Genomic DNA, 26,164 nt, shown 5'->3' with positions numbered 1-26,164 from the left:
CATTTTATTTTTGCCAACTTCGATACAATCACTTCCTCTTCCAAAGTGAATTTCCACCATTCCTCATGGCTGTGATCTGTGGAGTAATGAAACAGAACACAACAGGAACGTGAAAATTGGCTGTGCGAGATGTCAAGAGCGTTACCCCGTTTTCCGTCACTGCACATTTCACGCAGCACCCTTTGCCAAATCTAAACATCAAGAGGCACTGCCACTGTGCCCTCTTCACTCAGACGCTATCGTTTAACATCGGCTCTGTTTGGTATGCAGAGACAGGCAGACGAGGATAGCGAGCAAGAGAAAGGAGATGAAGGATAGATGGGAAAATAGAAGGGACAGATGGAGAGAGAGACAACTAGGGAGAGCAGGAAGGATAGTACGGGTGGTGGTGATGGTGATAGCGATGGCTCAGGTGGGGGGGTGGGGGTGAGGGTTGTTGCTGAAGGTTGCTTTGCCCGTCTTTGAGGCACGCTTGATTAAAACTCTGGTCCAGTACCTGCGGTGGAGGGGTAGGGGAAAGAGGAGGAGGGAGAAAAGTGGGCCAAGGCGCGCCTCTAATCCGCTCTCGGAAGGCTTCCCAAATTGATTTATCAAAAACAATGGTCAGGCTTTTGAGGAATATTAATCCTCACAGTTTCAATATCGGGCCGCTCTGCCGCCGCTTCCTGTAATATTGCCCTTCAGCCAGTCACGGCAGGAAGGTGAGTCCTTCATCTTCTGTTCAAGTACAAAGACACAGAGGAAAAAGAAAAAGAGAAGACAAGCCAGGCAGGCATATAAGCCAGACAAAAGGAAATCACTTCCTTTTATGATGGAAACTATTGCCTTTATAATGAAAATCTCAAGGTGCATAGAAATGACGGTATATGCCATTCATGCCATTATGTTTATGGTGGGAGGATATTTTTTTTGAGCTACTATTTTGATCACCTTGATTTATCAAATCTTCAAATGACCCATGCCAACAGCAGTGTTCTGGTGTTCTTTTAAGCCTGGCTCCGGTTAGCTTGAATGATGATTGGCTTTGTTTCCTGGAAAATCAGCTTTGATGATCCACATGACGGGAGCCAGCCGTGGCCAGATCACTACCAAGATCTCAGCTAGTGCTGCCAGCCAGCAGCGGCCTGGTTTACATCACTGACTCTGCAGACCGGCTCACTGGTGGACTAAATATGCGACTGACTGGTTGGATGTGTGGCCGGCTGGCTGGCTGGTTGGCTGGTTGGCTGGCTGGCTTACTAACTAGCGAACTGGCTGAATGTTTAGCTTTTCGTGTGACTGGTTGGGTGGCAGGCCAACTGGCTGACCGCGCGGCTGAACGACTGACTGACCAGCTTTTTGGCTTGTTGGCTGACAGGCTGTTTTAAATGGTAACACAAGCTGTGAAGTTCAGCCAGAGGTAGCCTCTTAGGTCATGCACATAATACCGTTCACTCACACTGAACCTTCTGCAGCTGTAGAATAAGTCTTACCTTACTAACTTTTGTCTTGTAGAAAAATCAAACTTCTGTCAGTCTGTCAGAGCTGTCAAGTCAAGTTTAAGACCTTAGAACTTCATTGTATATGTCACAGGGCTGTCACACCAGACGTTTTATAGGAACCGTGACGACCAAGGTCCTCTAACCTTAATTACTGTAACCCAAACCCATGATCTTTCCCTAAACCTAACCAAATCGTGAGCGTTCCAATAGCTCAACCACGTGTTCATTATTGTAACCATTATGACAAAGCTGTAGGCTGTAAGCTATATCAGGAGCAGCTTCTAGGCTATGGGTTGTATCAGAACTATATGTATATATATTGGACAGACGACCAATATGGTTCATATCAATACGCTCATGTCGGGCAATTTGTACAATTTTGTGCATATCTGAATTACCTGAACTCTGTAACCCTTCTCTCTGATAACACTAGAATGGAAATAGAAAAAAAAACTGATACAAACAGAGACTTGTCATCAACTCCCATCATCCATCTGCATTGCTCTTATATTTTAAAAATGTAGAAAAACATTAAAGAAGCTTTGGCTCTTCTATGCACTAAAAAAATTCAAAGAGGATGAGGAGAAGATGTGAAGCCGGTCATAGCCAGGGACAGGAGGGAAGTGAGTTTGAGGTAAATATGTTTTTAGCATTAGTACTAGGCAAGCTCACTGATGCATTCTGCCTCATTTCATGTTCTGTTCTGATTGGTTGGTTTGTAAATGTGAGTCGTAGCAGCAGTGTTAGGTTTTGGTCCTGAACTTCTGATGCTTCCGACCTTTTTTGATTAATGACCAAATATTTTTACCACATTTCTCTCACATCAATTTGGCCTCTTTCATCTGGGACAGCCCAAACCCATGCACTGTACAGGAGCCTTAAATCTGACTGACGTCTCAGTCTCAAGACTACAGTCCTATGCTCTATTAAACAGATCGCATGATGGTCAGGCAGTATCTTGCTGAGGAAATGCTGAAGATAAGTGAATAAACATAAGCTTTCTCTGTGTCTCTCTGCCGTCCCGTTCAGCTGAGGAGAACAAATATTGCCATGTATAAACAGACAGACTTGGCTTCATGTTATAGGATATCAAGTTTGTTTAGGTGCGGATCCAAATCACGCGTTTGGGTTGGCTCAGAGGATTGATTGCTCTTATAGCAGATTATTCCATGTTTGTCTTTGTTTAATCTAATCATTATACCAGCATCAGTGGCCAGCCTGTGTGTTTGTCTGCCACAAGCTAATTCCTCTCTCCAGCACATCTAAAAGCTCTGTTTGTTCCTCCATTCCTCCAGTCTCTTGATCATTGTCTCTGTCACTGTTTCACCATCTCTTTAACTTTCTCATCCACATTTGTAAATAAGCATGTCTGTATATGATTTCCTCCGGTAATAGCTCGGCATGTTTCCGAATTCTGGCTCACCAAAAAAAAAAAGAAAAGCTCTGTTCACCACTTTCAAATTCCTTTTATTTTTTGATAAAAAATAATCCTGCTGGAATTTGTCTGTGCTCTCTAGCGGTCTGTCCCTAGAGTTTTCAAAACCCCTCACCCCTTTTGCAAGAACACTGGGCATGGCATTAATGTTATTATTATAATAGGGAAGGAACCTAATTTATGGGCTCTATGCACAAGTCATACTGTTGGCAATAATGAGAAGGCAGGAGAGACATTTGCTGCCTCCAGACTTTCAAATTCTTTTTGTAATTCTTTGGCACAACTTAATCTGTGTAAAGTTCAGCCATTTTGGTGCATTAAAACCAGTGTAATCATTTTTTAAGTCGCTCATACTCCAGAGTGTTTGAACATATTGTGAATATTTGAACAGCATTTATTGCCTTATTTGAGATACTACTTGGATCTGACTAAGACTGAGGAAAATTTTTACCATAATTTTACATTTTATGTGTTTCTCCTCAGGTCCAGAGTACGTCATGGATGCCTCATCAACAATATGTTATGCAACCTACAGTAAGTACTCTACCATTCACCTGCAGTAGCTGCCCTTTGCTCCCCAATGGGGCCCACCCTTCTATGGTTTTCCTCTAGTTTCTCCTTTCTGCACTGTGTTTCGCCAGAGCTGTTTCAGGTCAAGTGTTAAACCAACTAAATTGCATATATGCACATGGCAGTACAGTACCACATCAAAACTTGTGATAGCTAAATGATTACACTACTTTTGTCCTGCAGTTACCATACAGAGCTCCATACAAGCATATTGTTCCACTCTGATAACCACATGTTTCCATCTTTCCTAAGCATGCAACATATTTGGTTCTATTTTTTTGGTTGGCAGTTTATAGGTGTTTGTTGTGCCAGGAAGCCATTCAGCGTCATTTACCAGACCACAGCACAAAACAGACAGGCTGTAGACTGTTGCTCTGGGTTACCAGCCGAGACAGCCGACAGGGAAAAAAATTAACATTAATTACATTTCGCTCACCGACAACACAGTCTACAACGAGCTAGTTACATTGCATCCAATGGTATTGAAGAGTGCAGAACATTAGTTTTCTGAGGGTTCATGATGCTGTTTTTCTTAGTCACAGAATGAGTTATTCAATATTTGAATCACTGGTGAAATCATATTTTCCTTCTATTAATAAAAACTAAATTTACTTTGGATGTGATTTGATAGATATTTCACTTTGTGATTTCAAATCTAAGAACCACTGAAGAATATTATGTCATCAGAGCCTAAAATAGCCCTGCTTTTATAATCAGTCTTTAATCCATAGTTCCTATGTGTACTTACAGCATTGTTTAGAATATTTCCCAGATCTGTCTCCCCAATGTTAAGGCAACAAAGAGCATTAGTAGTTAAAAAACTGTTTTAAGCTTAGCTTTAATTGATCCTAGCACCATAAGTGTTCTCGGTTTGTTGCTCAGAGGTTTTAAATCTTTCTGCCAGAGGCTTTAATGTTTGCTTGAGGCTTTTTGTGGCCCCTGAAGCACATTCAGTTAACTTTGTTCGCTTTTTGCTCTCAGTTCATTCACCAAATGAGACCGGGAACCAGTCAAGGGCAAATGTATTTGATTCTTTTCAATCGTAAACCAAGAATTTTCTCAATAAACCCCTGACTTCAAGTCTGCTACAGTACAGTGCATTGCAAAAGTGCACTGGAGTATTTCATACAGTATAATACAGCACATTATTGTAGAACTGTGCTATACTAATGTGAGGTATGTGACAGTACATAACAAGCATGTAAATATTGTGAAGCAGTTGTAATTTTGTTGATGCAGAAAATTGTTTTCTCATTGGAAAAGAAATTACCACCCTAAGGGTAACTTTTACCTCTAATGAATCACACTGCTGCATAATTTAAATCATGGTTTAGTATCTAAGTTCTCTATTCTGTACTAATGAGCAAATGAATATGCATGCAGGTGCATAGGTAGCACCTTAAAATTAGGAGTTATGACCTAATATTTGGGAAATAATTAAGATATATGTTGCAACACACACTTTGGAAACTAAACAACCTGAAAGCCTCATAACAATATATTTTTAAATAAGAATAATTACTGTGCAAGATTTCTACATTATTATTCAGTAATATACAGTAATTACATCACCAGTGTCAAAATATATCTTTTTGCTATTTTTTTTTTATAATTATCACTGGAAAATGTAAATGCAAACTGAGTAACATTGGAGAAAAAAGGAAAAATGGGTCACAGTTGACCAAGATAGCAAATTTTCATCTGGTGTAGCCATTAATAGGCACTCTGAAAATAAAATTAATTAATATTTAATTTAGGTGTTTCTTTAGCTGTTGCTGTTTTAGTTTGCAAGGAAGATTATGTTTGCCTCAAGCAATCCATGAACGTGTCAATAACATTGTCAGCCCGAGTCAAGAACTGTTTGTGAGTCACTGCAACTGAACAAATTGGGAAACACTGGACTCTGCAGCTGATGGTCCAGCACTCAGTCACTGGAGGAGTGCTCAGTCAGCCGCATGGCTCCCCGCTGTGGCCATTTACCACTCAGTCCTACCCATCTCACTTCCACTCCCGCTGTGGGACAGTGAACATGTAATCTTGTCGCAGCAGGCCACCAGCCAGGCAGACACACACACGCACACCACACCCAGCTGCAGCTGCCCTCCAAGCCACTCAGTTTGCCTTTCAGCCACACAACCTCCTGCCTTTCCTACGAGTATCTTAACTCACCCAGCCTCCCCTTCCCTGTCATAGCTTGCTACCTTTCGCAGTCAGGGCTGCACTTTCCTGATGACACTTGTTTCACATAGAATTGAAGCTAGCTCGCTAACAAACTACTAACTAATTTTGCTGCTGCTGTGTCTGCCTGTTACTAACTGCTAATGTTTTCCTGATACATGTTTGTGTGCTCTGATATTATGTATTGCCATATGCATGGTCCATACTGGTTATTCTCAACCAGCCTGTATGGCTGCCTGACAACCATCCATCTTCCAGCCTTATGTTAAGAGGCCTCTTGGAGCCATTGGCATTAGCCACTAGCCACATTGTACTGTGGTGTATATCTCATCATGCCTTTATGCCAGCAGTAGTCATGTGGCCATATCCGTCCCCATGGCCCTGTCCCCATTGTGTTCTCTGTCACCAAACGGCTGCTAGGCGCTAACCCCAGCTGTCACAGCCGTCAGTGGATCATAGCTACCAATCTGTCTCCCTTTATGACCCATGCTCATATCCACTACCAGCCACATACACAGCAGACCGCCCCTTACACTCACACAGCCTGCCACCAGCTCAGTGAATCACATCAAATTAGCCAAGCGTGCTAGCTTCATGAGCTCGGGGGGCTACTCAAAGCATTAAAAACCAATTGCTTGTGCTACAATTTGGCGGCTCCCGCCTCGTGTCGCATGTAAAGCCAGTGGAGCGTTGTGCAATGGCGCTCCTGGTGTCCGGGCAATATGGAGGCGGCCGAGCATGCAAGGGGATGGGGTCACAGCTAGCCAGCCGGACTGTGTAGAGTAGAGCAGAAAAGCATTGAATAGAATAGAATAGAATAGACCAGGGTTGTATCCGAAATCACTCTATTTAAATATAGTGCACTATATACCTTCTGCTATTTCATGTGTGGAAAATTTATGGACCATCTCATCCCCTCAAAAACTTTTTGCTAACAAAGCTACAATACAACACAATGCATTTCATATGATCTGCACCTGTCAGTGGTGATACAAAATTTGATGATTCATAAGTGCCAGAAAACGCTGAACCATAGGCTACAAAGGTTAGCACAGCTCAGGTCAAATTTAAACAAATTAGAACTTTTGGCGCACCCCTGCTACGCTTGATGCAACAGGGACAGCTACTAGACCCACTGCAATGCACCACATAATGGCAAGGCACGCGCAGCAGCCATCGTTATGTAGTCCGGCCAACAGCATCTTAAAAATTACCTTGGTTGTTGGAACACCACATTATCCTCAGATTGCAGATGCCTGGCTTGTTTAGCTGTATACTGAACTAATATCACAAATCACAAACGGATGACCATCTAATAGCATCTACAGATGCTGCTCAGACAAGGTCAACAGTGTCAGTTTTTGCCTGGGCTCAGACCTGACAAAACAGGTGCTATGGAACTCGATCACTAGTGGTTGCTACTAGCAACAGAATGTTCAACTGAAATCAACTGCTTGTGGCACAGCACTTCTTTAGAGAAACATTCACTTTGTCGTAGAGATGAGGAGCATGTTTAACCTTCAAATGTGCCAGACTTATGTTATTCACGTTAAGTCCACCTGAAGTCAACTTTAATTGTGTAATTTGATTTACTTATTAAACATAGAATCAACATCATGACAGACTGACACTGCTTTTGATTATCCAGTGAAGACTAGTGCTTTTTATGCATCTGCACTTAATACTTCAGCTTAAAGAGTAACTATACCCTAAAAAAAGGGTTGAGTGTTGTTGGAATATGATTTGATACAGGTGATTTATCCCACAAATTTCATATTGTGAGTAAAAACAACCTTTTCCAGTCAAATTCGGCCACTTTCTGTCTGCTTGGATATGAAAGTTTGCTCCGAAGAATCCTGTGGCAGCTTCCTAAATGTGACATATTAGGCAAGAATCCAAGGTCTGTTTTGTACATTGACCCTTCAACTGTGATAGCATCTGCACCCATAAGTATAAGAAGCAGAGCGCTAGCTAACCATAGCCTCAGTTTGAGCTTCTCATACATGGGACGTTTGACACTAATAGTTGAATTTGAAGTTGTAGTTACCATTTAAAAAATAATTCCTGCTCTGAAGACAATCATGCTACATTGGTGAAGAGCCACTTTCCACTGGGATAAAGAACTCACTAAGAAATTATATACTGACCTTAAAAGTTTTTTTGCAAAAAAAAAAATGTAAAGACTCAATAGAGCTTCAGTTTGCTACTCCTGATGCTGTCTTACTGCATTGATTTGTTTCCTTATTTTGATGTTTCCTTTATTTCAGCATTCCAGTGCCTTTGTAAACTTAAACCCCTTTGGAAAAAATAGTGTTTAACAGTAATTTGCTGGAAACAATAGATGATGTTAAAGGTTGTTAAAGCTGAGAACAACCTGACCGAGAGTCTGCTTATTGCACTGTGAACGGAGAGCTTTACAGCATGTACCAATTTGGCAAAGGTGTTTGTTTTTATCTGACTAGATTAAGTTTGACAAGTCCATCCATACGAAACTGGACTTCATCCCACAGAGGAGTCGGCACTTTGTTAGCAGTAAGAGAGAGAGGAGAGAGAGAGCAGTTTTCAAATTTTGTTTATCCCCAATTAATGGGCAAGATGCACTCAGTGTGGAACCTGATAGAAAGTGACAGTGTTTTTTTTAAGTGGACAGCTAAATGAAGTTGCAGTCTGTTCTTCCAGGCGTTGTTCTTCTTTCTTTTCTTTTTTTCTTCTGTTTATCATCTGTCTTCCCTCTCTCTTCTTCTCTCACACACACTGTCTCTCAGATCTCCTAATGCTGTGCTCTGTTTGGCAGTTAGGCGTGGGATGTCAGAACAGCACGGCCGCTCGCCTTTTGTGCTCTGTTCTTTGGCCAGTGCTACACAAGTCAGCAGACCTTGTAGAAGAGAAAACTGAAAGGACTAAAGGCCCCAAAAGACAAACGCACAAATGCACAACTGCATAAACACACATACTGTTTTAGCGCAGAAACACAGTCTTAATGGACTTACGTACAGATCATCAATCACACACACAAACTCTTAAATTCACTTTATGCTGCCAAAGAGTGCCGGAGTAGCTGCAGTGCCAGCCAAGCGCAGCATTGCTGTCTTTCCCCATGACTTATCCATCCTCTTTTTCCCCCTTTTCCTCGCTCTGAACTATATGTGCTTCAAGTATGTATTTGCTGGAGTGCATTGGCCCTTACATACAGAAGGTGAATTATTGAATTCCCCTCCATTGCACCCAAGCCAGTTCTCCCTGGCTCTTGCTTTGAAAAGAGGCTTGCTGGGTCTCTTAGAATTGAACCATAACTATCTGCCCTCATCAGATGGGGGTGAATCGGTGCACTGTGTGATACCCATCTCCCCACCTGACATTAAAAACGCTCCGTGGATTCAGAGGGGGAACATTATATCAGTCTCATGGATTTGACTGGCGAGGCAGAATTTGAGACAGGGCTACAGTCGTCCTTGAGTTGCTCTCGCTGCTCTTTCTCTCCTCTCTCTATCTTTTCATTCCATCCTCTCCTTCTCTCTGTACACGTCCTCTCATTTCTCCTTCGTTTTTCCTCACTCCATCCCTCCTGATTCTTTCTCTCTCTTCTTTACTGCCCTTTCAGAGTGCAGCTGAAAGATTTTTTTTTTTTTTTTTTTTTTCTGTGCCGGTGCCAGCAAAAAATCGTCTGTTCAGGGTTAAAGTTTCATTCATATAAGAGAGATGTTGTTGCAGTGCCACAGGGTGACTGACAGAGAGATTGAGCAGCTGCATTTTCACTATAAGCTTTTGGATATTACCTTGAAAAATTTTGCAATTGAGGCAAAAATACATATTGAGACAAAAGCTGATATACTTTGGTGGACAGGCTTTTGTTAGCTCGCTGTGTTCTAATTGGATTTCTAATCTTTTTTGCTTTTGTAAATGGAGTAAATATTCTGGAGAGATCCTTGTGTATGAAATGATCCATTTGTCTACAGAAGGCAGTCGGAGAACGGCTGATAAACAAGCGCAGTCCGAGCGTGGAGAGGAATGGACCTCCCATGAAGACATGACAAATACTGTTACATGCTTCATCTAGCACCCGTTATCCTCTCTCATACACACATATATGCACACACACACACACACACACACAGACGTGCACACACACACACTACAAATCCATCAGCTGATCCATCCAAATGTTGTGTCCTCCTCAATGAGGAAAACTCAGAATAACCATGAACAATCTCAATCATGTCCCCATAGTTTGACCTGTAATAGCAGTCTGCCGCATCTCATCTCTCTCTGGTGTCATTTTGAAAATGCAGATTTCAGCGGTAAAACATTTCAGAGTAATTCAATCTGTGTCCTCTTGAGATATTACACATGATGGACAGACAAATTAATCAATAAGTGGAAGGAGGCTGATCCATTATCCCTCTCATTTTCATTTCATTGTTGAGGACAAATAGATACACAGTAGATAAACATCTTTGCCAGAGGTGAGAAATCCTTCATTGGTTTCAGGCTTCACATGTTAATCTGCTAACATGCATCGCTGTGGCCCTTTCGCTGCTTCATTTTCCCTGTAATGATTCTCTTTTCCCTGTAGGTCTGTCTCATATTTGCAATTAAGCTTTTCCAAACCCTTAGAAAATGAGATTTCAAATTTCAGTGTGATGGCGAAGGCCAAGATAAGCCGCTATCTGCATCACTGTCCACTTGTGAGGCTTCGTTCACTGCTAGTCATCAGGCTGCACTTCTACTTCTCTGCTACTTCAGTCGGGTAAAATTGGTATTTCACCTTCCTAGCTATGGCACGCTGTTTCCTGTAGTCAGACTGTGTTGGTAATAGTAGGGCAGCCCTGGTAGTCTGTTAGCCCCAAGGAGGATTCATGCTGTGGATTAGAGTGAAAGACCCAGGATGCTGGCTCCCTTTTCTGGGCTTACTCGAATAGAAAGGTGCCTGAGGGCGTCTGGAAACTGTGGTCAAAGTCGAGGTAGGTGAAGGCAAAGTTATAGGTGGCTATTGTAAACCTTAACAGAGCACGAACACCAAATAAGTAAAAAAAAAAAAAAGACCACATATACACTAACACGTTCAGATCATGAAGGAAAATATAAATATAAACGAAAAGACAAACATACAGTATACGTGCACTGCCCACACTAATATTATAACATTCCGTTGTGAGAAACTTTTTAGTGTGTGTGGTTTCTATGGATACAGTTTCATTACCTACACCATATACCCTTCAGGTGGGCAAGCAGTATTAAGGGTCCCTGGCATGCTTTACTGTATATAGTTACCAGTCAATCATCAGCAGATGTTCTGTAACACCAGGCTTTCCAGACCAATAACGACTGACTGAACATGCTTAGTCTGTGTGTGTGTGTGTGTGTGTGTGTGTGTGTGTGTGTGTGTGTGTGTGTGTGTGTGTGTGTGTGTGTGTGTGTGTGTGTGTGTGTGTGTTGTGTGTGTGTGTGTGTGTGTGTGTGTGTGTGTGTGTGTGACACTGGAGATGGAGAAATGTCTATGCAGTACCTGGGCTTTAGCAGAATTACTCTAACCCTGTGGCGTGGAGATGGAACACCTCTCCAAGTATCCTGCAGTGCGCATGTCACACAAAACACACTAAACATACACACACCGGCATCAGTATCCAAACCGCAGAACCTCACATGGAGAAACCAACTGTCAAATACCAGCGAGGAATGTGTCGAGTCAAGTGCGTGTCCGCTTTCATGTGGACAACACAAGTGATGCTTTGTTAGAGTGGAAGACTCGGGAATACAGCCTTGGTCATTGTTTGACGTTCTTGAGGTTTTTTAATGTGCGCCCTGTCCGTCTTTTTTCTTTTTCTTTTTTTTTTCCTCCCCAACTTTCACATTTCACCTGTAAGAATCCACATTCACTTTGAAAACTTTTCATTGTCCATGCCCCATTCTTACTTCTTACCAGGCTGTAAGGGATTAGCGATAGATTTTCAGAGTAGTACACTACACTATGCTTGCTTTCAATAACCAGATGCCTACTTGCAAGCGGTGAAACTTTCGGGCCTAAGAGGGGAGGATCAGCGCGTCAGATTCTCTTTGTGGCCTCGAGCTGTTTTCACTTAGAGCGAGGGCATTACCACAGCCTCCAGGTAGTGATATATCAACACCCGTTTGACGCAACAGTGCAGGTAGGCAATAATGTTGGATATTATAACCTGCAGCAGTAATAGAGATGAGCAAAATGGGGGATGTTCTGATCGGGTTTTTTAGGGCTGATACTCATCACAGTTTTCATCAGAAGTCATCAGCATCAGCAAATCTGAAGCTGACCTTTAAAGGATTTTATAGGGAGCTTGTGCAGAAGCTCTAAATGCATTGCTATTTTGTCCTAAAGGTAGTTAGTTGGCTGTTATCCATGAGCAGTGCTTCATTACATTTTTTAATACTCTGTTACATGCTCCAAACTCAGTTAGTTTGGCTTTCTTGTTTCCAAAATGTGATAGGTCTCCTTCACCTGCATGCTTCACAAAGCACATGTAAAATATCAAAAAAGGAAATTTTTGCATCTCTTTCACACTCATCGGCAATACCTCAGTCTTAATGACAGCGGCCTCACAGTTACATTGTTTTTATGTGCATAAAATTTGACGAAGCCTGTTCTGTTTAGTAAAAATGATTGGTGCCTTTAGATCATACCATGCTTTCACAGTTCCCCATGTAACTGCAAACATTAACCGCTTGATCATTTCAGTTTTTATGCTATGTCACATCTGTGGCGTCAGTGGGATATGCTGTACATAACAACATAGCAAAAGCTAATAGAATGACATTTTTTTCAAGTACCCAGCATTACTTAAAGTGCTTAAAATCATATGGTGATAATACTTACTAAGTGCTTTATCTGAATTATAATTGTGAATGCAGGACTTTTACTTTTAATGGATTTTTATATGGTGGTATTAATTTCTTATGGTGGTATACCATTTATTCTACCATTGGATGCTATGAAATCAAACCCCCCACCCAACTGCATCTTGGTTCAATGCAGTGGTAGATAGTAATGTGCACTACCCGCTTGTGGTGGAGATCCTTCAACCTTAATGGATCAGGCGGTAAAAACACTCTATTTCTGATCGGCAAATGTAAAGACCAAGTAATGAATATCAGCTGATAGCGATCAGCGCTCCATCCGTTGAAGCATCACTGTTTACTGGTAATGAGCGGTCATTAAAATACACTGCTGGTTGTAAAATTTTTACTAGATTTCTTATTCACTATACATTGTCTCAGGTCGTTGAGTGTATATCACTGTATTTAACAACCAAGGAGCTGATATCATCTGTCTCCTTTCTGGAGCAGGATCAATACCGTCTTAAGCAAGATGGGGCTTTCACACACACACACACACACACACACACACACACAACACACACACACACACACACACACACACCAAAACATATGCATACATTGAGGAGATCTGAAAACATCATCTCATACATTTGGAACAGATCTGCAATGTCCATTATCCTGCTCTCTGTCTTGTACACACACACACACACACACACGCACACGAACACACAGAGGACAAATCAAAAACATATATTGTCTATTTGTGTCAGTCTCTTTCTCATTTTCTTTCCTCTCTAGTCTGACAGTGGACAGACACACAACCACACAGACACTCACATACACACACACTCACACATGCACACACACACACACACACACGCGCACACAACAAACCCCCCTCTCTCACAGACACTCAGTCTCACAAACACAGAAAATCGAAATCACAAATCGGCTTAACTCTCCCTGACACGTCTGTGAATTAAGCCTTTCCGTTGCTCTCCCTTTCCCATTATAAAGGCATTGTCAGAGGCTGAATCAGTAACAGGTAGCCCACAGCTCCTGCTGCTTCCCTCTCGCTCCTCTCTTTCGCTCTCCTTCCCTCTTCCCCACCTTCTCTCTTTTTTCCTCCTCTTTCTTTGTCTTCTATCACTCTCTCGCTGTGTGTCCCTCAGCCTTTCTCTCTAATTCTCTCTCCCGCCTCCCCCCCTGTCCGTCTCTCCTCGCTCCCATCTTCCTCATGACCTCCATCAGCTCTCTCCTTAATCATCTTTCCTGTCCTCACACAGTCTTTCTCTCTCCCTCCTCATTTCCCCTCTCCTTTTTTTTTTTTTTTTTTTTCCATCTATCACAGCCAGCAGTAGAAAGGAACTAAGTACTAGGTATTTCCATGTTGTGCTAGTTTACAGTGGACAGATAGTGTTTACACTACTTCACTACATTTCATGATGGGAAACAGTTTTTGCTCCACTGCATTTATTTGACAGCTATAGTTAGTAGTTAATTTGCCATTTCAGACTTTAGATACAAAGAATTTGATCAGTTTATAAAATATGATGCATTATTATACATTAAATTATCCATTTAAATCCCCACTGGCAGCTACAACTTTAAAATACTGCTTACATATTAATGCAGTAGTATCAGTAATGAAACTCCAATAATGTATAATAATTTAGCTATTTATGAAACCATTACTAAGTAGTTTCCAACTGAACACACTTAAGACTGTGGAGCTGGCAGTGGACTTCAGGAAACACCCCTCAGCACTGCTGCCCCTCATAATATCCAACAGCCCTGTGGAGACCTTTACGTTTCTGGGAACTGCCATTTCCCAAGACCTGAAGCAGGAGACAAACATCAACCCTATCCTCAAAAAGGCCCAGCAGAGGATGTACTCTGTGGCAAAGAGGAAGTACGGTCTGCCACAGGAGCTGTTGAGTCAGTTCTGCACCGCAGTCTTCAAATCCGTCCTGTGCACATCCATCACGGTCTGGCTCGGAGCAGCCATAAAACAAGACAGGAACAGACTGCAGTGAACAGTAAGGCCAGCTGAAAAATAACATTGGTGCTCCTTTGACCACCCTCCAGGACTCTTTGAGAACCAGGAAACTGGCAGGAGAAATCATGACAGATTCCTCACACCCTAGACACAACCTTTTTTCAACTCCTCTACACTACAGAACCTGGTACACCAAAACTACCAGACACAGGTGCAGTTCCTTTCATCGTGCCATCATCCTCATAAATAGCTGACTGGTATCATCTGCTCTGCCATAGCTGCTCCTTTCTTCAGATACTTATTACTACTACTACTGTTCAAAAACACTATACGGAATGCACATTATTTTCATTTGCACTACCACGTACACTTTATGTATATTGTTTGTCTTATATATATTATTATATAAGAGAGAGAATATTATATTGAGAGTCACCAATGGCTGGAACTGAATTCCTTGTGTGTGTTAACATACTTGGCCAATAAATGTGATTGTGATTCTGGTGATGCAGAAATATCCACTTAGTAAACACTTATGTTATAACAAGGCTAGGTTTGAACATACTAAGAGCTGCTGCAACTGCAGTGCTTCTTCCACCATTGATCTTAGCATTCCACCCAGTTTCTTTCTTTTTGTGTGGAGGTGTAACTCGGGGAAGGATCACATGAAGCTTGCATATCGAGTGCGAGAGGGAGGGAGACAGGAAGGGAGGGGAGGAGGGAGGAGAGAGCGTTAGCTGACTGTGTTGTGAATGCAGGGAGTAGACAAGCAGAGCGATTCTGACAGGCTGTGTCTGCACAGTTTGTTCTCCAATAGGCCCACACAGAGTCACCAGTGGGGCGCACACACGCGTGCACACGCTCGCAAACACACACCATCGGGAGTTGCACGCTCTTATACATGCACACACACACTGTCACTCTCTTTCACACTCATGCACAATTGCTGTTGCACACAGTGTGTTGCAGGGTAACCCGCAAACACACATAGACACACAAACAGTACACACACACACACACACACACACACACACACACACACACACACACACACACACAAAGTGAGAAGAGAGGCGAGCCGAGCAGAGGAAAAGGGCTTGGTTTTTTAGCGCGTTCCTCCCGAGGCTTCAGTGCTAGGGAAATGGAGCTATCATGACAAGGGATGAAAGAGCAACAATGGTTTCATCACTTTCCCTCATGTTCCACTGCACCGTGAAAAAGAAGCTTCTAGCGTTCTCATCCTCCCGTTAGGGAAAACATGCCGCGCTTTATAGCAAGAGGAGACGCTCGAGTTTGAGTGAGTGAGTGAGTTAGAGACAGGGAGGGAGAGAAAGCATCCTCTCTCAGCAATCAATAAACCGCACAAACCCATATTGTTGATACATCAGCAGCAGATATTGACCATTTTGATGGACCAAAGACAATGGTGTGTATTGATCTTGAAAATGTCCCTGTGTTCAGTTGCTGTTTATTGACACTGTCCCTCTTTCCTTCTTCTTCTCTGGCTCTGTTGTCCTCATGTCACCCCTGCCTGAGCACCACCTTTCTATCTTCCTCTCTTCTTTTCATTACTTTTGTTTTCTATGATTCTGTCTCTTCCACAGTGTTTATCCCCCCCCCGCTTACTATCTCTCTCTTGTTCACCTTTCTTCACCTCCCTGCTTCCTGCTTCATCAATGTTAACCCAGACCACCAGCACCCCAAGACTCTGTCCTCCATTACTCCTTATCCCCTTTTCTATAAACTTTTCTATAAAGTTTATATTTATATTTATATACCTCCTTTCACTTGTGAAATCAATTCACATATTTGTCTGATATTTATGTTTTGTGCCCTATGGCCTTTTGCTTTTTTTTTTATCATCACTTTTTATATTTTGCTTTGTCAGCAAGAGGACTGGCAACCACTTTTCAGAAGCTAGTGGGAATCAGAATTGATGTAAACAAAAATATACAAAACCTATATCCTGTCTTCTTTTCCTCATTTCATCTCACCTTCTCTTTGTCTTTTCCCTTGTTCCACCAGGGTGCAGTGATCACGCCAGCCATGGACCACACTATGTCCATGCAGCCTGCCAGCATGATGGGCCCTCTCACCCAGCAGATGAACCATCTGTCCCTGGGCACTACAGGAAGTGTGAGTACTCCTCGCTGTGCTACATTCAACCACGTACTGTATGTTACACAAAACACGCAAACACAAACCTGAATAGTGGCTATAATCCAGATGAGAGAACGTCCAGGTTGATTTGTTTACGCTTGTTTACAGCATCTCATTGTTTTGTTATCCGGCGGTTTTTAATAGTTTCACATTTGCTAACTCTTGTCTTCAAACTTGACCCGAAACAGTGAGGTCTATTAATCACGCAGTCAAGGCAATAAAGGACAGTACTCTTTTCAGGGAAGATGCAAATACAATATTATCATTAACATTAAATGAGTTCTCTATCCGTAAAACTGGATGCAATTTTATGTAATTTATGAAGCATTTATAAATATTTTGTTATTTTATCATTAATATGAGAAGCACACTAACCAGTTTCATTATAATGTCACTGACATGATTTGAGATTTTTTCAGGGTCGGCCAAAAAATCCATTCACATACATGTCAACTATAAATGCCGCTAGCTGCTTTGCTGTTTTCATTATACCACTCCAGCAAGGCAAAACATTTGAAAGCATACATCCACTCTTAAGAGTTGAGAAAGAAACCGGCAGGTGTCTATTACACTGCAGGTATGGGTCAGGAGGACCGAGTGGAGGCCTTTTATCTTTGGGGAACATTGTTCATTTAGTTCCGAAACAAAGTACACATTGAGTAAAAGGTGGATTTTACATTTCCTTTTCAAGAAAGCCAAACGTTCTTAGGCTGTCGCCACATGTGCTCTGCCATGGAGCTGCCGTATCATTTGTTTTACACTGCATGCATTCACTGCCAGACACTGAGAGAGCATATTTCCTCCCTGATCTTCCACATTAAACAGATTTCCTGTGAAGCTTAACAGTGGGACAGGGCCCTCTGTTCTCCACCTTCCTCACTTTCACCCTTTAATTTCTGTTTCTCTCTCACACTTTCTGTCTCCCTCACTCTCTAAATCACACATCAAATCTATCACTCCATTACTTTTCTTTATTCCACACACGCACGCACGCTTACAGTCACCAGCCCCTAAACCAGGAACTCCCCCCTGTTTCAGGATCAAGTCGACTTAGAGGTGTCACACAGTTCTGAAGCCTGACTTCCTGCCCTAACCCTTCTGCCCGGGGGCAGGCAAGCTTTGCTCCAGCACTACCTTTGATCTGTGTTTGTGTGTGTGTGTGTGTGTGTGTGTGTGTGTGTTTGTGTGAGTGTGTATGATTGAAACAGTGCTGTATTGTACAGTTACCCATGTGTTTCCAGGTGAGCTGTCAGCGACTGTGACGCCATGTTGGCTCTGTCAGGAATGCCCCCTCCCTAATCTGCCCCAGCTGTGCTAACAACCAGGATTAGAGACAGGCTAATCTATGATGATGGCTTCTGATGTTTGATGGGTTGTATTATAGGAGAAAATGGGTTAAGACACTCTCTCCTTTTTTCACTTCTGGTTTACTCTCTCTGCCTCTCCCCTTTCTGCCTGCTTAGCTTTCCCGAGGCAATGTGCTGTGTAGCATAACTTTTCTATGGCTGAGCTGCACACACGGCATGCCACACTTGATCATCTCTGGGAATTGAGACATGTTTCCTATAAAGCTGATTCTTAAGCCAGATGTGAAAGCCCTTTCATACTGCCTGATTGAGAAAGCCTGTTAAAAGAGGGGTTAGGAACCAGCATCTGTAACTATCCGTGTAGTAAACTGGACTTGACACCACATATTCTCAGAGCACATTCCTCAAGCGTACACGCATGTGGTGAAGTTGTTTTGATTGCCCCCGCTGGTCACGTGACGCAACCTTTTGCCACAGACGAGCACCTGCCATGAGCAGCGTCTCCAAAGTCAACAACTTATCACGACTGCCTCTGGCCACTGAAGGAGAAAGCCACACCTCAGAATACTCTTGGCTGTTCCAGGGCTCTCTGCGGCTGTTTGTGTATGGCTGTGGCTTTCTTCTTCTCTCCAAGAAAAGAACCAAATGTTCCCGATCCGCCCCAAAGCTGCGACACTGGTGCGGTGACCATAGCTTTCCGAGAACGCTGTGTTATTTTGCGCTGTTGACAGCGTGGATCGGCACGGAGAGGGTTTGCCCCGTTAAAAGGGAGCAGGAAGGCAAACCTCCCCTCGTAATGAGGAAGCGTGGATACGGTGCCGTCTGATGGTCACTGCTTTGGAATTTAGCTGCTTCACCAGAAAATGCCGTGTTTTCAACAACTGCTGTAGTCACCCAGCCCAGTCAGTTTGTCTGTGTTGAACAACTTGAGTACAGAATGCAAAAGAACCTCGGGCTCACTGTTTATGGATTGCACACATAAACATGCCATCCGTGCTCCTCGCTGATTTATTTGACCATGTTTGGTGCATATTGCTCTGTTACTGATTTATTTACTATGTTACAGCTCTCACCACTTAACAGGAGTCTATCTGTCACGCTCTTGTGTTCGCTCTTCCCTGTTAGTTGCTGTGCACGTGTGGCTGTGCCCATGCAGTGTTTGTCATTTTAGTGTCTGTGTCTGTGTGTATGTGTTTTCACATACTGTATGTCAGAGTCTGCGTGTGTGAGCGACATAGTGTTTGACATGACAAGAGGTGACCTTCCCTCTGTGTTCTCCATCCTATTCCTGTCATGCCATGTATAACCCAGGTCTCTGTTGTCATGGTGACAGAGATGATTGACAGCTTCTGTGTCCCTGGAAGACAGATTTGTGTGAAGCGCTTTCCTCTATTATCTGGGCTGTTTCCCTTGGTCTTCTATGGGGAAGCCTAAGTGCAGCATGTTGTTCTGCATTTCCATAACTGTGCATGGCTATATTTAACCTTTACTCACCCAGGGAAGTTGACTGAGTGTGTACTCTCTTCTCTTGTTGCTTCACATTCGAGCAGTAACACATGTTGACACCTGGGTGAGTCCTGGTACCAGCGAGCAGTCAGGTCTTTGCAGGACCTTGAAAGTAATTGTTCAGGGAGGACCAACCTTTTATGGCATTTTTAAATTTTGCATTTTGAATGCGTTTAAGGGCCTGTAGCCAAGAACTCTGGTGCAAGAACTGGCCACTCTTGAATAAGTTTTATTCCTCTGATATTGAAATTCGTGTGCTTAATTTAAAGTTTGTCTTGTGAAATAAGAACTTAATTCTGAATTCAGATTGTATTTTCTCAGTTGGTATGCAGCCGAGGCTCGAGTGCACTCAGACCTTGTGCCTGAAATAATAAAGAACTACAGCAGTAATGACATTTCAGGCTTATACATTCATGTTCCATGGCACAGAGTGAGTGTGCACTGCCTAATTTGGGTTCCTGAAGGCAGACCTTTGTATTTTGGCTTTACTTAAAGCTGCACCAATCAATATTTAAAAAAAACAAAAAATGACTCAAATAAATTTGTGTAATGTGAAAGGTGTCAATCACTGTGACAAACCCACAGACAATTGTCATCCGACTCTTCCCTTCAACTCTTCAGAGCATTTTATTGTCTTTCAGCTCATTGCTTTGATTTTACCCCTGTTACTATTTTAGTTCTGTCTCGCCATTTTCATTCATTTCCAGCAGCAGCAGATATTATTAAACCAGGTGCACGCTGGTGAATGTAGTGGGGCATTTTGCACCCAAAGAGCTGTTTATTTCAATCAAGAGTTCGAGACCAAAACAGGATAGAGCTGAAAGGAGAGCGAGTAATGGACTGTAAATAGGAAACTGTTTGCTCACACATTAACCATATCAAATTTTAGGTTGATTATATGTCAGTGCTTACAGCTTGTTCCTCTGCTCTTAAGTGGCTAAAGACATCAATTAATACAGCTTTAAAAATACCTTGAACTTGAGCTCGACTATTAGACTAAGAGAGGGACTGCTTATCATCAAACAGTTAGATTTATATTCAGTATTACACACCACATGTTGAAGGCATTTCATTACATTCATAATAATGAATGTAATGCAAAGACCAAAGACTTTTTTTTGGACATTTCGGACTTTCCTGCCTTTTGCTGCGTTAGTTTCGGTGCATTACTGTCACCTGTATATCAGTGTTTATGAACCCACTCGAAAACTGTACAAGGTACCTTTAATACTGAAATAGTAAATATTAGAAGTGATTTAACAGATGACACTGATTTTGCCAGTGTAAATCTCTTCAGGCAGAGTGCTAACAAAGCCTAGGGGCCAAGATATGGAGGTTTTTTTTTTTTTCATGGTGAAGTGGTACAGCACTATGATTCACAGCCTCCGGTGTGCATCTCCAATAGTTCCCTTCGTGTTGGATCCCCACTGCTAAGATCAATAGTCATCAGAGCCCATCCCCACGCTGCTCTGCCATTAATAACCTACACTGAATAGCTGGATGCTCTTGCCTTGACCAACTGTTATCCTCCGCCTTGCTGACGATGCGACAGAACAGCATGTCAACACAGAGGGGATAGATAGATAGATGTGGGGACTTCAATGACAGACAGAGAGGGTGATGATTTATTTGGACATTTAAGCATGCTAACCTGCTGTGCTACATTCCACCAGTGCCAGAAATTCTCGTTGATGTGGAAAGCTGATTGCAGAAATTTAAACTGCCCCATCACCCTTGTACCCACCAAACATATATTGCATCTTATACTTCACTGTGGTGCAGAGGCCCAAACCACTGTGGTACCAGAGCGGCTCTGTCTATTCTATGGATTTTCATCCTGGCATCGCTGCAATGCGGTCTGACTTTATACTGTAGTTATAGGTGTATGTCATGGAGAGTGAGGATAGAGAAGAAACTTAGGGAGCCTACTCACACCAGCCTCGTTAAGGAACTATTCAGTCTTCCCGTTCATCAAACATACACACACGCCATCTGCTTCAGGCGCAGGTGTGTGTGTGTGTGTGTGCGTGCATGTGCATAGATGTGTATGTGCAGCTGTGTGTGTGTGTGAACTGCAAGAGTGAAACACCATTTATTGCCAATTAGGGATGCTTTATATTGCCCAAACCTGTCCCCTGACTATGGACAGGAAAGTATTAAGAGTTGAAATTGGACAAAAATCATCTCCATCACCATAGCAACCCAATTCACTGTAGCTAGACTTGACATCCTTGTGACTTGCCACAGCAGCGAGTGCAGAAATGTGCCCTGCTCGACCTGCCACATTAAATAGGTTAACTAATGGTTATGGTAGACGAAAAAATCTTATCTTATTAAATTTTCCTGTTAAATCTAATTTAAATTCCTTTTGCAGTCCTGCAGAGAAATATAACATTTCAAATGGACATTCTCCTTTGACAGGGAGATTTTGATATTGCTAATTATCTCCTGCTTCCCTTCATTTGCTTTCATGCAGCCCTCACAGGTGAGTTGCCTGAATAAGTTAATGGGAAGGGGAGACGAAGACAAAAAGTCACGAAGAAAATTGGTATGCATGGTTTAGATTCACCAGGGAGAAGGTCACTTCAACAATCTGATAGGCCCTTTTAGACGATAGAGGGCTGAGAGAGGGGGGGGGGGGGTGACAGGAAGGTGAGGGGGAAGAAGGGATGACACAGAGAGGTAATGTGGTAATGTGTCAGGAAGTCTGGATATGCTGCCTCGCCCCGTCCTGAGTGTCACAGCCCTGAAGGTGTGATAACCTTAAATTCACACGCACATACCCACACAGTCACACTCACATACGAACGCACACAAGCATCCATCCCAGGGCATCCTCCTAGCCATGTGTAGCGACGGTGGGGGAGTTAATCACCCATGTCCATGGCCTTTAGCTGCTCTCATTAGCGGTGAGCGGTGGAGCCGTACCCGATCCATTAGCAACGCTGCCGGTAATGACACTTCACCAGCACCGCCGGGCCCACAGCCAAGAAAGGCTCCGCAGCCCGGCACAACCCCTCCATTACTGCCTCCTACTGCATATTGCCGCCACGCTTTTTAGCACTGGCAGGGGGACTGAGAGGCAAAGGAAAAAAATAAGACAGAAAGAAAGGGATCGTACTTCTCTTTTTCCTTGGTCCGGAAAAGCAGCAGGAAGATGAGGAGAGGCGGAGAGGCAGCCCGGTGGCTTTTATCTGGGATCACATCCGTTGGCGCTGTACTGCAGCATTATCGTTCCAAGCTTCTTTGTCTTTGTTTGTCTTTCTCACACTTAGACGCACACACACACACACACACACACACAGACACATGCACATGCACAGACTCAATGTTCCCAACACACAGCTGCACACAGGAGAACACATACATCCACATGCACAGTTGGACGGACAAATAGTGATAAGTCATCTTTTATGCACAGGCATGTGCTAATTAAAAAGAAGCACACACACTGGCAAATCAGGCTCATACTGGCACACATGTTCATCATCACACATACGCACGCACGCACGCACACACACACACACACACACACACACACACACACACACACACACACCATACTTTCACAGCAAGTCCCAGAAAAAGCCTCAGAGAAAAGTGCCGTGTCTTCATTCATATTGCATGTGAAAGCCCCATGGCTGTCATGTAACCGAACCTGTGTCACATCTGTAAAATGGCCTTCATGGAGCAAGCTAGCATCCAGTTAAGAGCCAGAGCAGGCATGACGAAAGGAATATAGGCCACAGAAAACAGACCTCCTGTTTTCTCTTTCCTCTCTCTCTCTCTCCCTCTCTTTCCTTTTCCCTTCAGCTTTCTTTTTCTTTTTCTTTTTTAAATTTTTTATCTTCTTCTCAGCTGTGGCCTGGTGCAATTGCCTGCTTGTGAAGTCTTGGTGGAACAGCAGGACATCTCTTCCTCCTTCCCCTCTGTCTGTCTCACACACTCTCCTCTCCTCTGCTCTGCTCTGCTCTGCTGACCGTGCACACATATTCTCTTAGCGCCCTCCAAAGGATGCTGAGGGCACAGCAAGCTCCCATTCCCGATGGCTCCGGGGATAATTGCACTGAAAGAGACTTGCAGGGAATTGTAATATCAGTGTTTGAAAAGCGTTTCTTGTCTAATATTGGATTGGGATTTGGTGCTCTAATGTGTGTAGCAGGAATTTTCATGTGCAAGGCCTTTGATGTGTGTCTTTTGTTTGTGTTTCAGTACATGACTGCTGCAGCTGCCGCGGCGCCTATGCAAGGGACCTACATTCCCCAGTACACTCCTGTGCCTCCAACAGCCGTCCCTGTCGAAGTAAGACCCACACACATGCACATGGTGCTTCCCAATAATCCAGAATCTGCTATTTACAGATATCTGTTAGTTATCTGTTTAAAAAGTCTGATATTAACCCTGAGGAGGAGGACATCATTACTGCTGACAGCTCACACACTTACACTCACAAGCACTCACTCCACCATTTCTAAATGCTGCTCACCACAACAGACCTGAGCAGTCATTAAATAGACAGATTACATTTGAAGCGTGCCGTAAATTGCTCTTATTCTCTCCAAACAAATAGCCTTGCACCACCAGCAAATAACAAGGATGAAAACTGCAAGCAAAGCTAAATGAGTCAGAAGTTTTATAGTATTTGCGAAAGACATTTGAAGTGCAGTGCAGGCTTTGTCACTTCTTCGGCGGCTGTCTGAGCTCCTGGCAGGTTCGGGCAGCCCAGCCTGAGAAATGATGAACGTGGAAAGCAGGCAGGCAGGCAGGCAGGTAGGCAGGCAGGCAGGCAGGCAGGCCGGCCGGCGAGGAGAGCAGGCTGGCTGTCTGGCGGCTGACAGTGCGGTCGTATTCAGATGGACTATCAGTCGTGTATCAGATGACAGGAGCTGAAGTGAGACACAGTGCCGGCGGTGCTGTCTCTCTCTCTCTTTCTCTCTCTCCCTCCCCTCCCCCCCACACACACAGCCGGTTCGGGCTGGTAGGTAGCTGGAACACACACACATCCGTCAGCCATGGAGCTCTGGTTAGCCCACCAGCCACGGACAATGACAGTTTCCCCTGACAGACCCATTAGTCGTTCCTCCCCCCTCCTCAGAAAGTTGCAGTCTTCTTCATGAAGGAGTTGGACAGGGGAGAGAGATGTAGTTGTAGTGTAGCCCCCGGCGTCTCTTACCTATTTCATCCTCACCGTCGTCCTCTCAATGCCAGCGTCAGCAGCAGGGCGTATATCACCGTATCAGCCAGTGTCTGGAGGGCTGATGTATGGACAAGGAGGAGTATCCTTGAGAGCTTGTTAAAGGTGATTGAGATGACACAGTGATGGGGGCTATTGGTGATGCTCAACACATAAAAAGGCTAAGAGGCTGTTGTGATGAATTCAGTGCACACAGCCATCCTTTTCCAGTCTTTTCACCACAGACATAGAGGTGAAACTCCATGAGCATTATAGCACATTTTGTTCTTTCGTATCTTATAGTAAATTTGATTACCATACATAAATCCCTATGCAATGTCAAACCACCAAATCGTTTTTTTCTCCGTTCGGTTTTGTTTCTACTTTAAAATGTCGTTCCTAATATATATCTTATATGTTTCCGCTGCTTAATTATTAGATTAAAAACAAATATTCTTTATATTTTTTTTAGTGCAGAAATAAATTAAACTATTTAAATTCAAGACTGTAATTTCATTGTATGGCATTTAGAAATTATTATTATATGCATTTCTTTGGATGCAATCTGGACATATGCATATGTTGACAACTTAAAGAATTAGTTCAAGGTTAAAAATATTTTAAAAACATTTCTGCGGTTGTAAGAAATACTCATCTATTACAGCATAGAGAAAACAGCAGGAAGAGCAACAGAGGACGGTTCCTTCTTCCAGGACGGATAGACACGCAGTGGTACAAATTTACAGTGTGTACAGAGTAGACAGAAGAAGACTTTTACTCTATACAGTCACATACTGTACTTTTCAGCAGGATGTTACAAGCACTGCAGGGAGATGCTTGTTAGAGTTCGGAGCTGACACATTTCCTCCCGTGTGTGTCCTCAGGGAGTGGTGACGGACGCCTCCCCCCAGACAGTGGCTCCCTCATCACAGGAGGTGGCTGGCCAGCAGCAACAGATCCAGGTGGACAGCGCTGCCGACCATGTTCCTGCTTACTCATACCAGTCCAAGTAAGCTGCTGTCAACCTTTTAGACATGCTATGCTTTTTTCACACATTTAAAAAAAAAGATAATAATTTAAATGGTAAGCAGTAGAGGTGGGCGTTCAGGGATTAAGTTATTTATGCCTTTAATATCTCTGGGTGTGTTATGTCACGCTTTCATCAATGTTGTCATTTTTCCTTAAGTAATGTTTCCATTGACGCAGTGAAGTATTTAATTTGCCAGATTAACCAAAAAGAGGATTTCCTGTCGTTCCATTCCAATTTTGTACATATCACAATATACACAATATATGTTTTGTATTACATAAGATGACACTCACATTAGGTCGTTTTGTGGTAAACAAATAAAATCGTTTTCAAACAGGTTTTTCACTACAGACAAGCTTCCTGCCTGTGAATTATCGGTTGTAGTGAAAGGTACTTCTCTTTGACAAATGTTTTTTGTTAAGATTCACAGTACTTAAAACCGATCTTAAAATGAAATAAAATAAGAGCACTAAGAAACGCAGTGCTGTTATAAAATGACTCGTATTAGTCCTGGC

General features: G+C 43.0%; 1 protein-coding gene across 6 annotated transcripts in view; it reads left to right on the top strand.

Annotated features, from left to right (window-relative positions):
- Window positions 1-26,164, top strand: part of rbms3 (RNA binding motif, single stranded interacting protein) — a 273,592-nt gene that overhangs the window by 239,954 nt on the left and 7,474 nt on the right. For 5 of the 6 annotated variants that reach the window (XM_056398859.1, XM_056398860.1, XM_056398861.1 and 2 more), the window contains 4 exons: window positions 3,400-3,450; window positions 16,499-16,609; window positions 23,659-23,748; window positions 25,504-25,628. In XM_056398859.1, the coding sequence (XP_056254834.1) occupies window positions 3,400-3,450; window positions 16,499-16,609; window positions 23,659-23,748; window positions 25,504-25,628 (377 nt within the window). Of the gene's footprint in view, window positions 1-3,399; window positions 3,451-16,498; window positions 16,610-23,658; window positions 23,749-25,503; window positions 25,633-26,164 lie in introns of those variants that run through there. The other variant, XM_056398864.1, reaches the window with a different exon arrangement.

The sequence above is a fragment of the Seriola aureovittata genome, chromosome 16 (genome assembly GCF_021018895.1).
Source record: "Seriola aureovittata isolate HTS-2021-v1 ecotype China chromosome 16, ASM2101889v1, whole genome shotgun sequence".
Lineage (NCBI taxonomy): Eukaryota > Metazoa > Chordata > Actinopteri > Carangiformes > Carangidae > Seriola > Seriola aureovittata.
The sequence above is the reverse complement of the archived record's forward strand: the minus strand, read 5'-3'. Positions and strand labels throughout refer to the sequence as shown.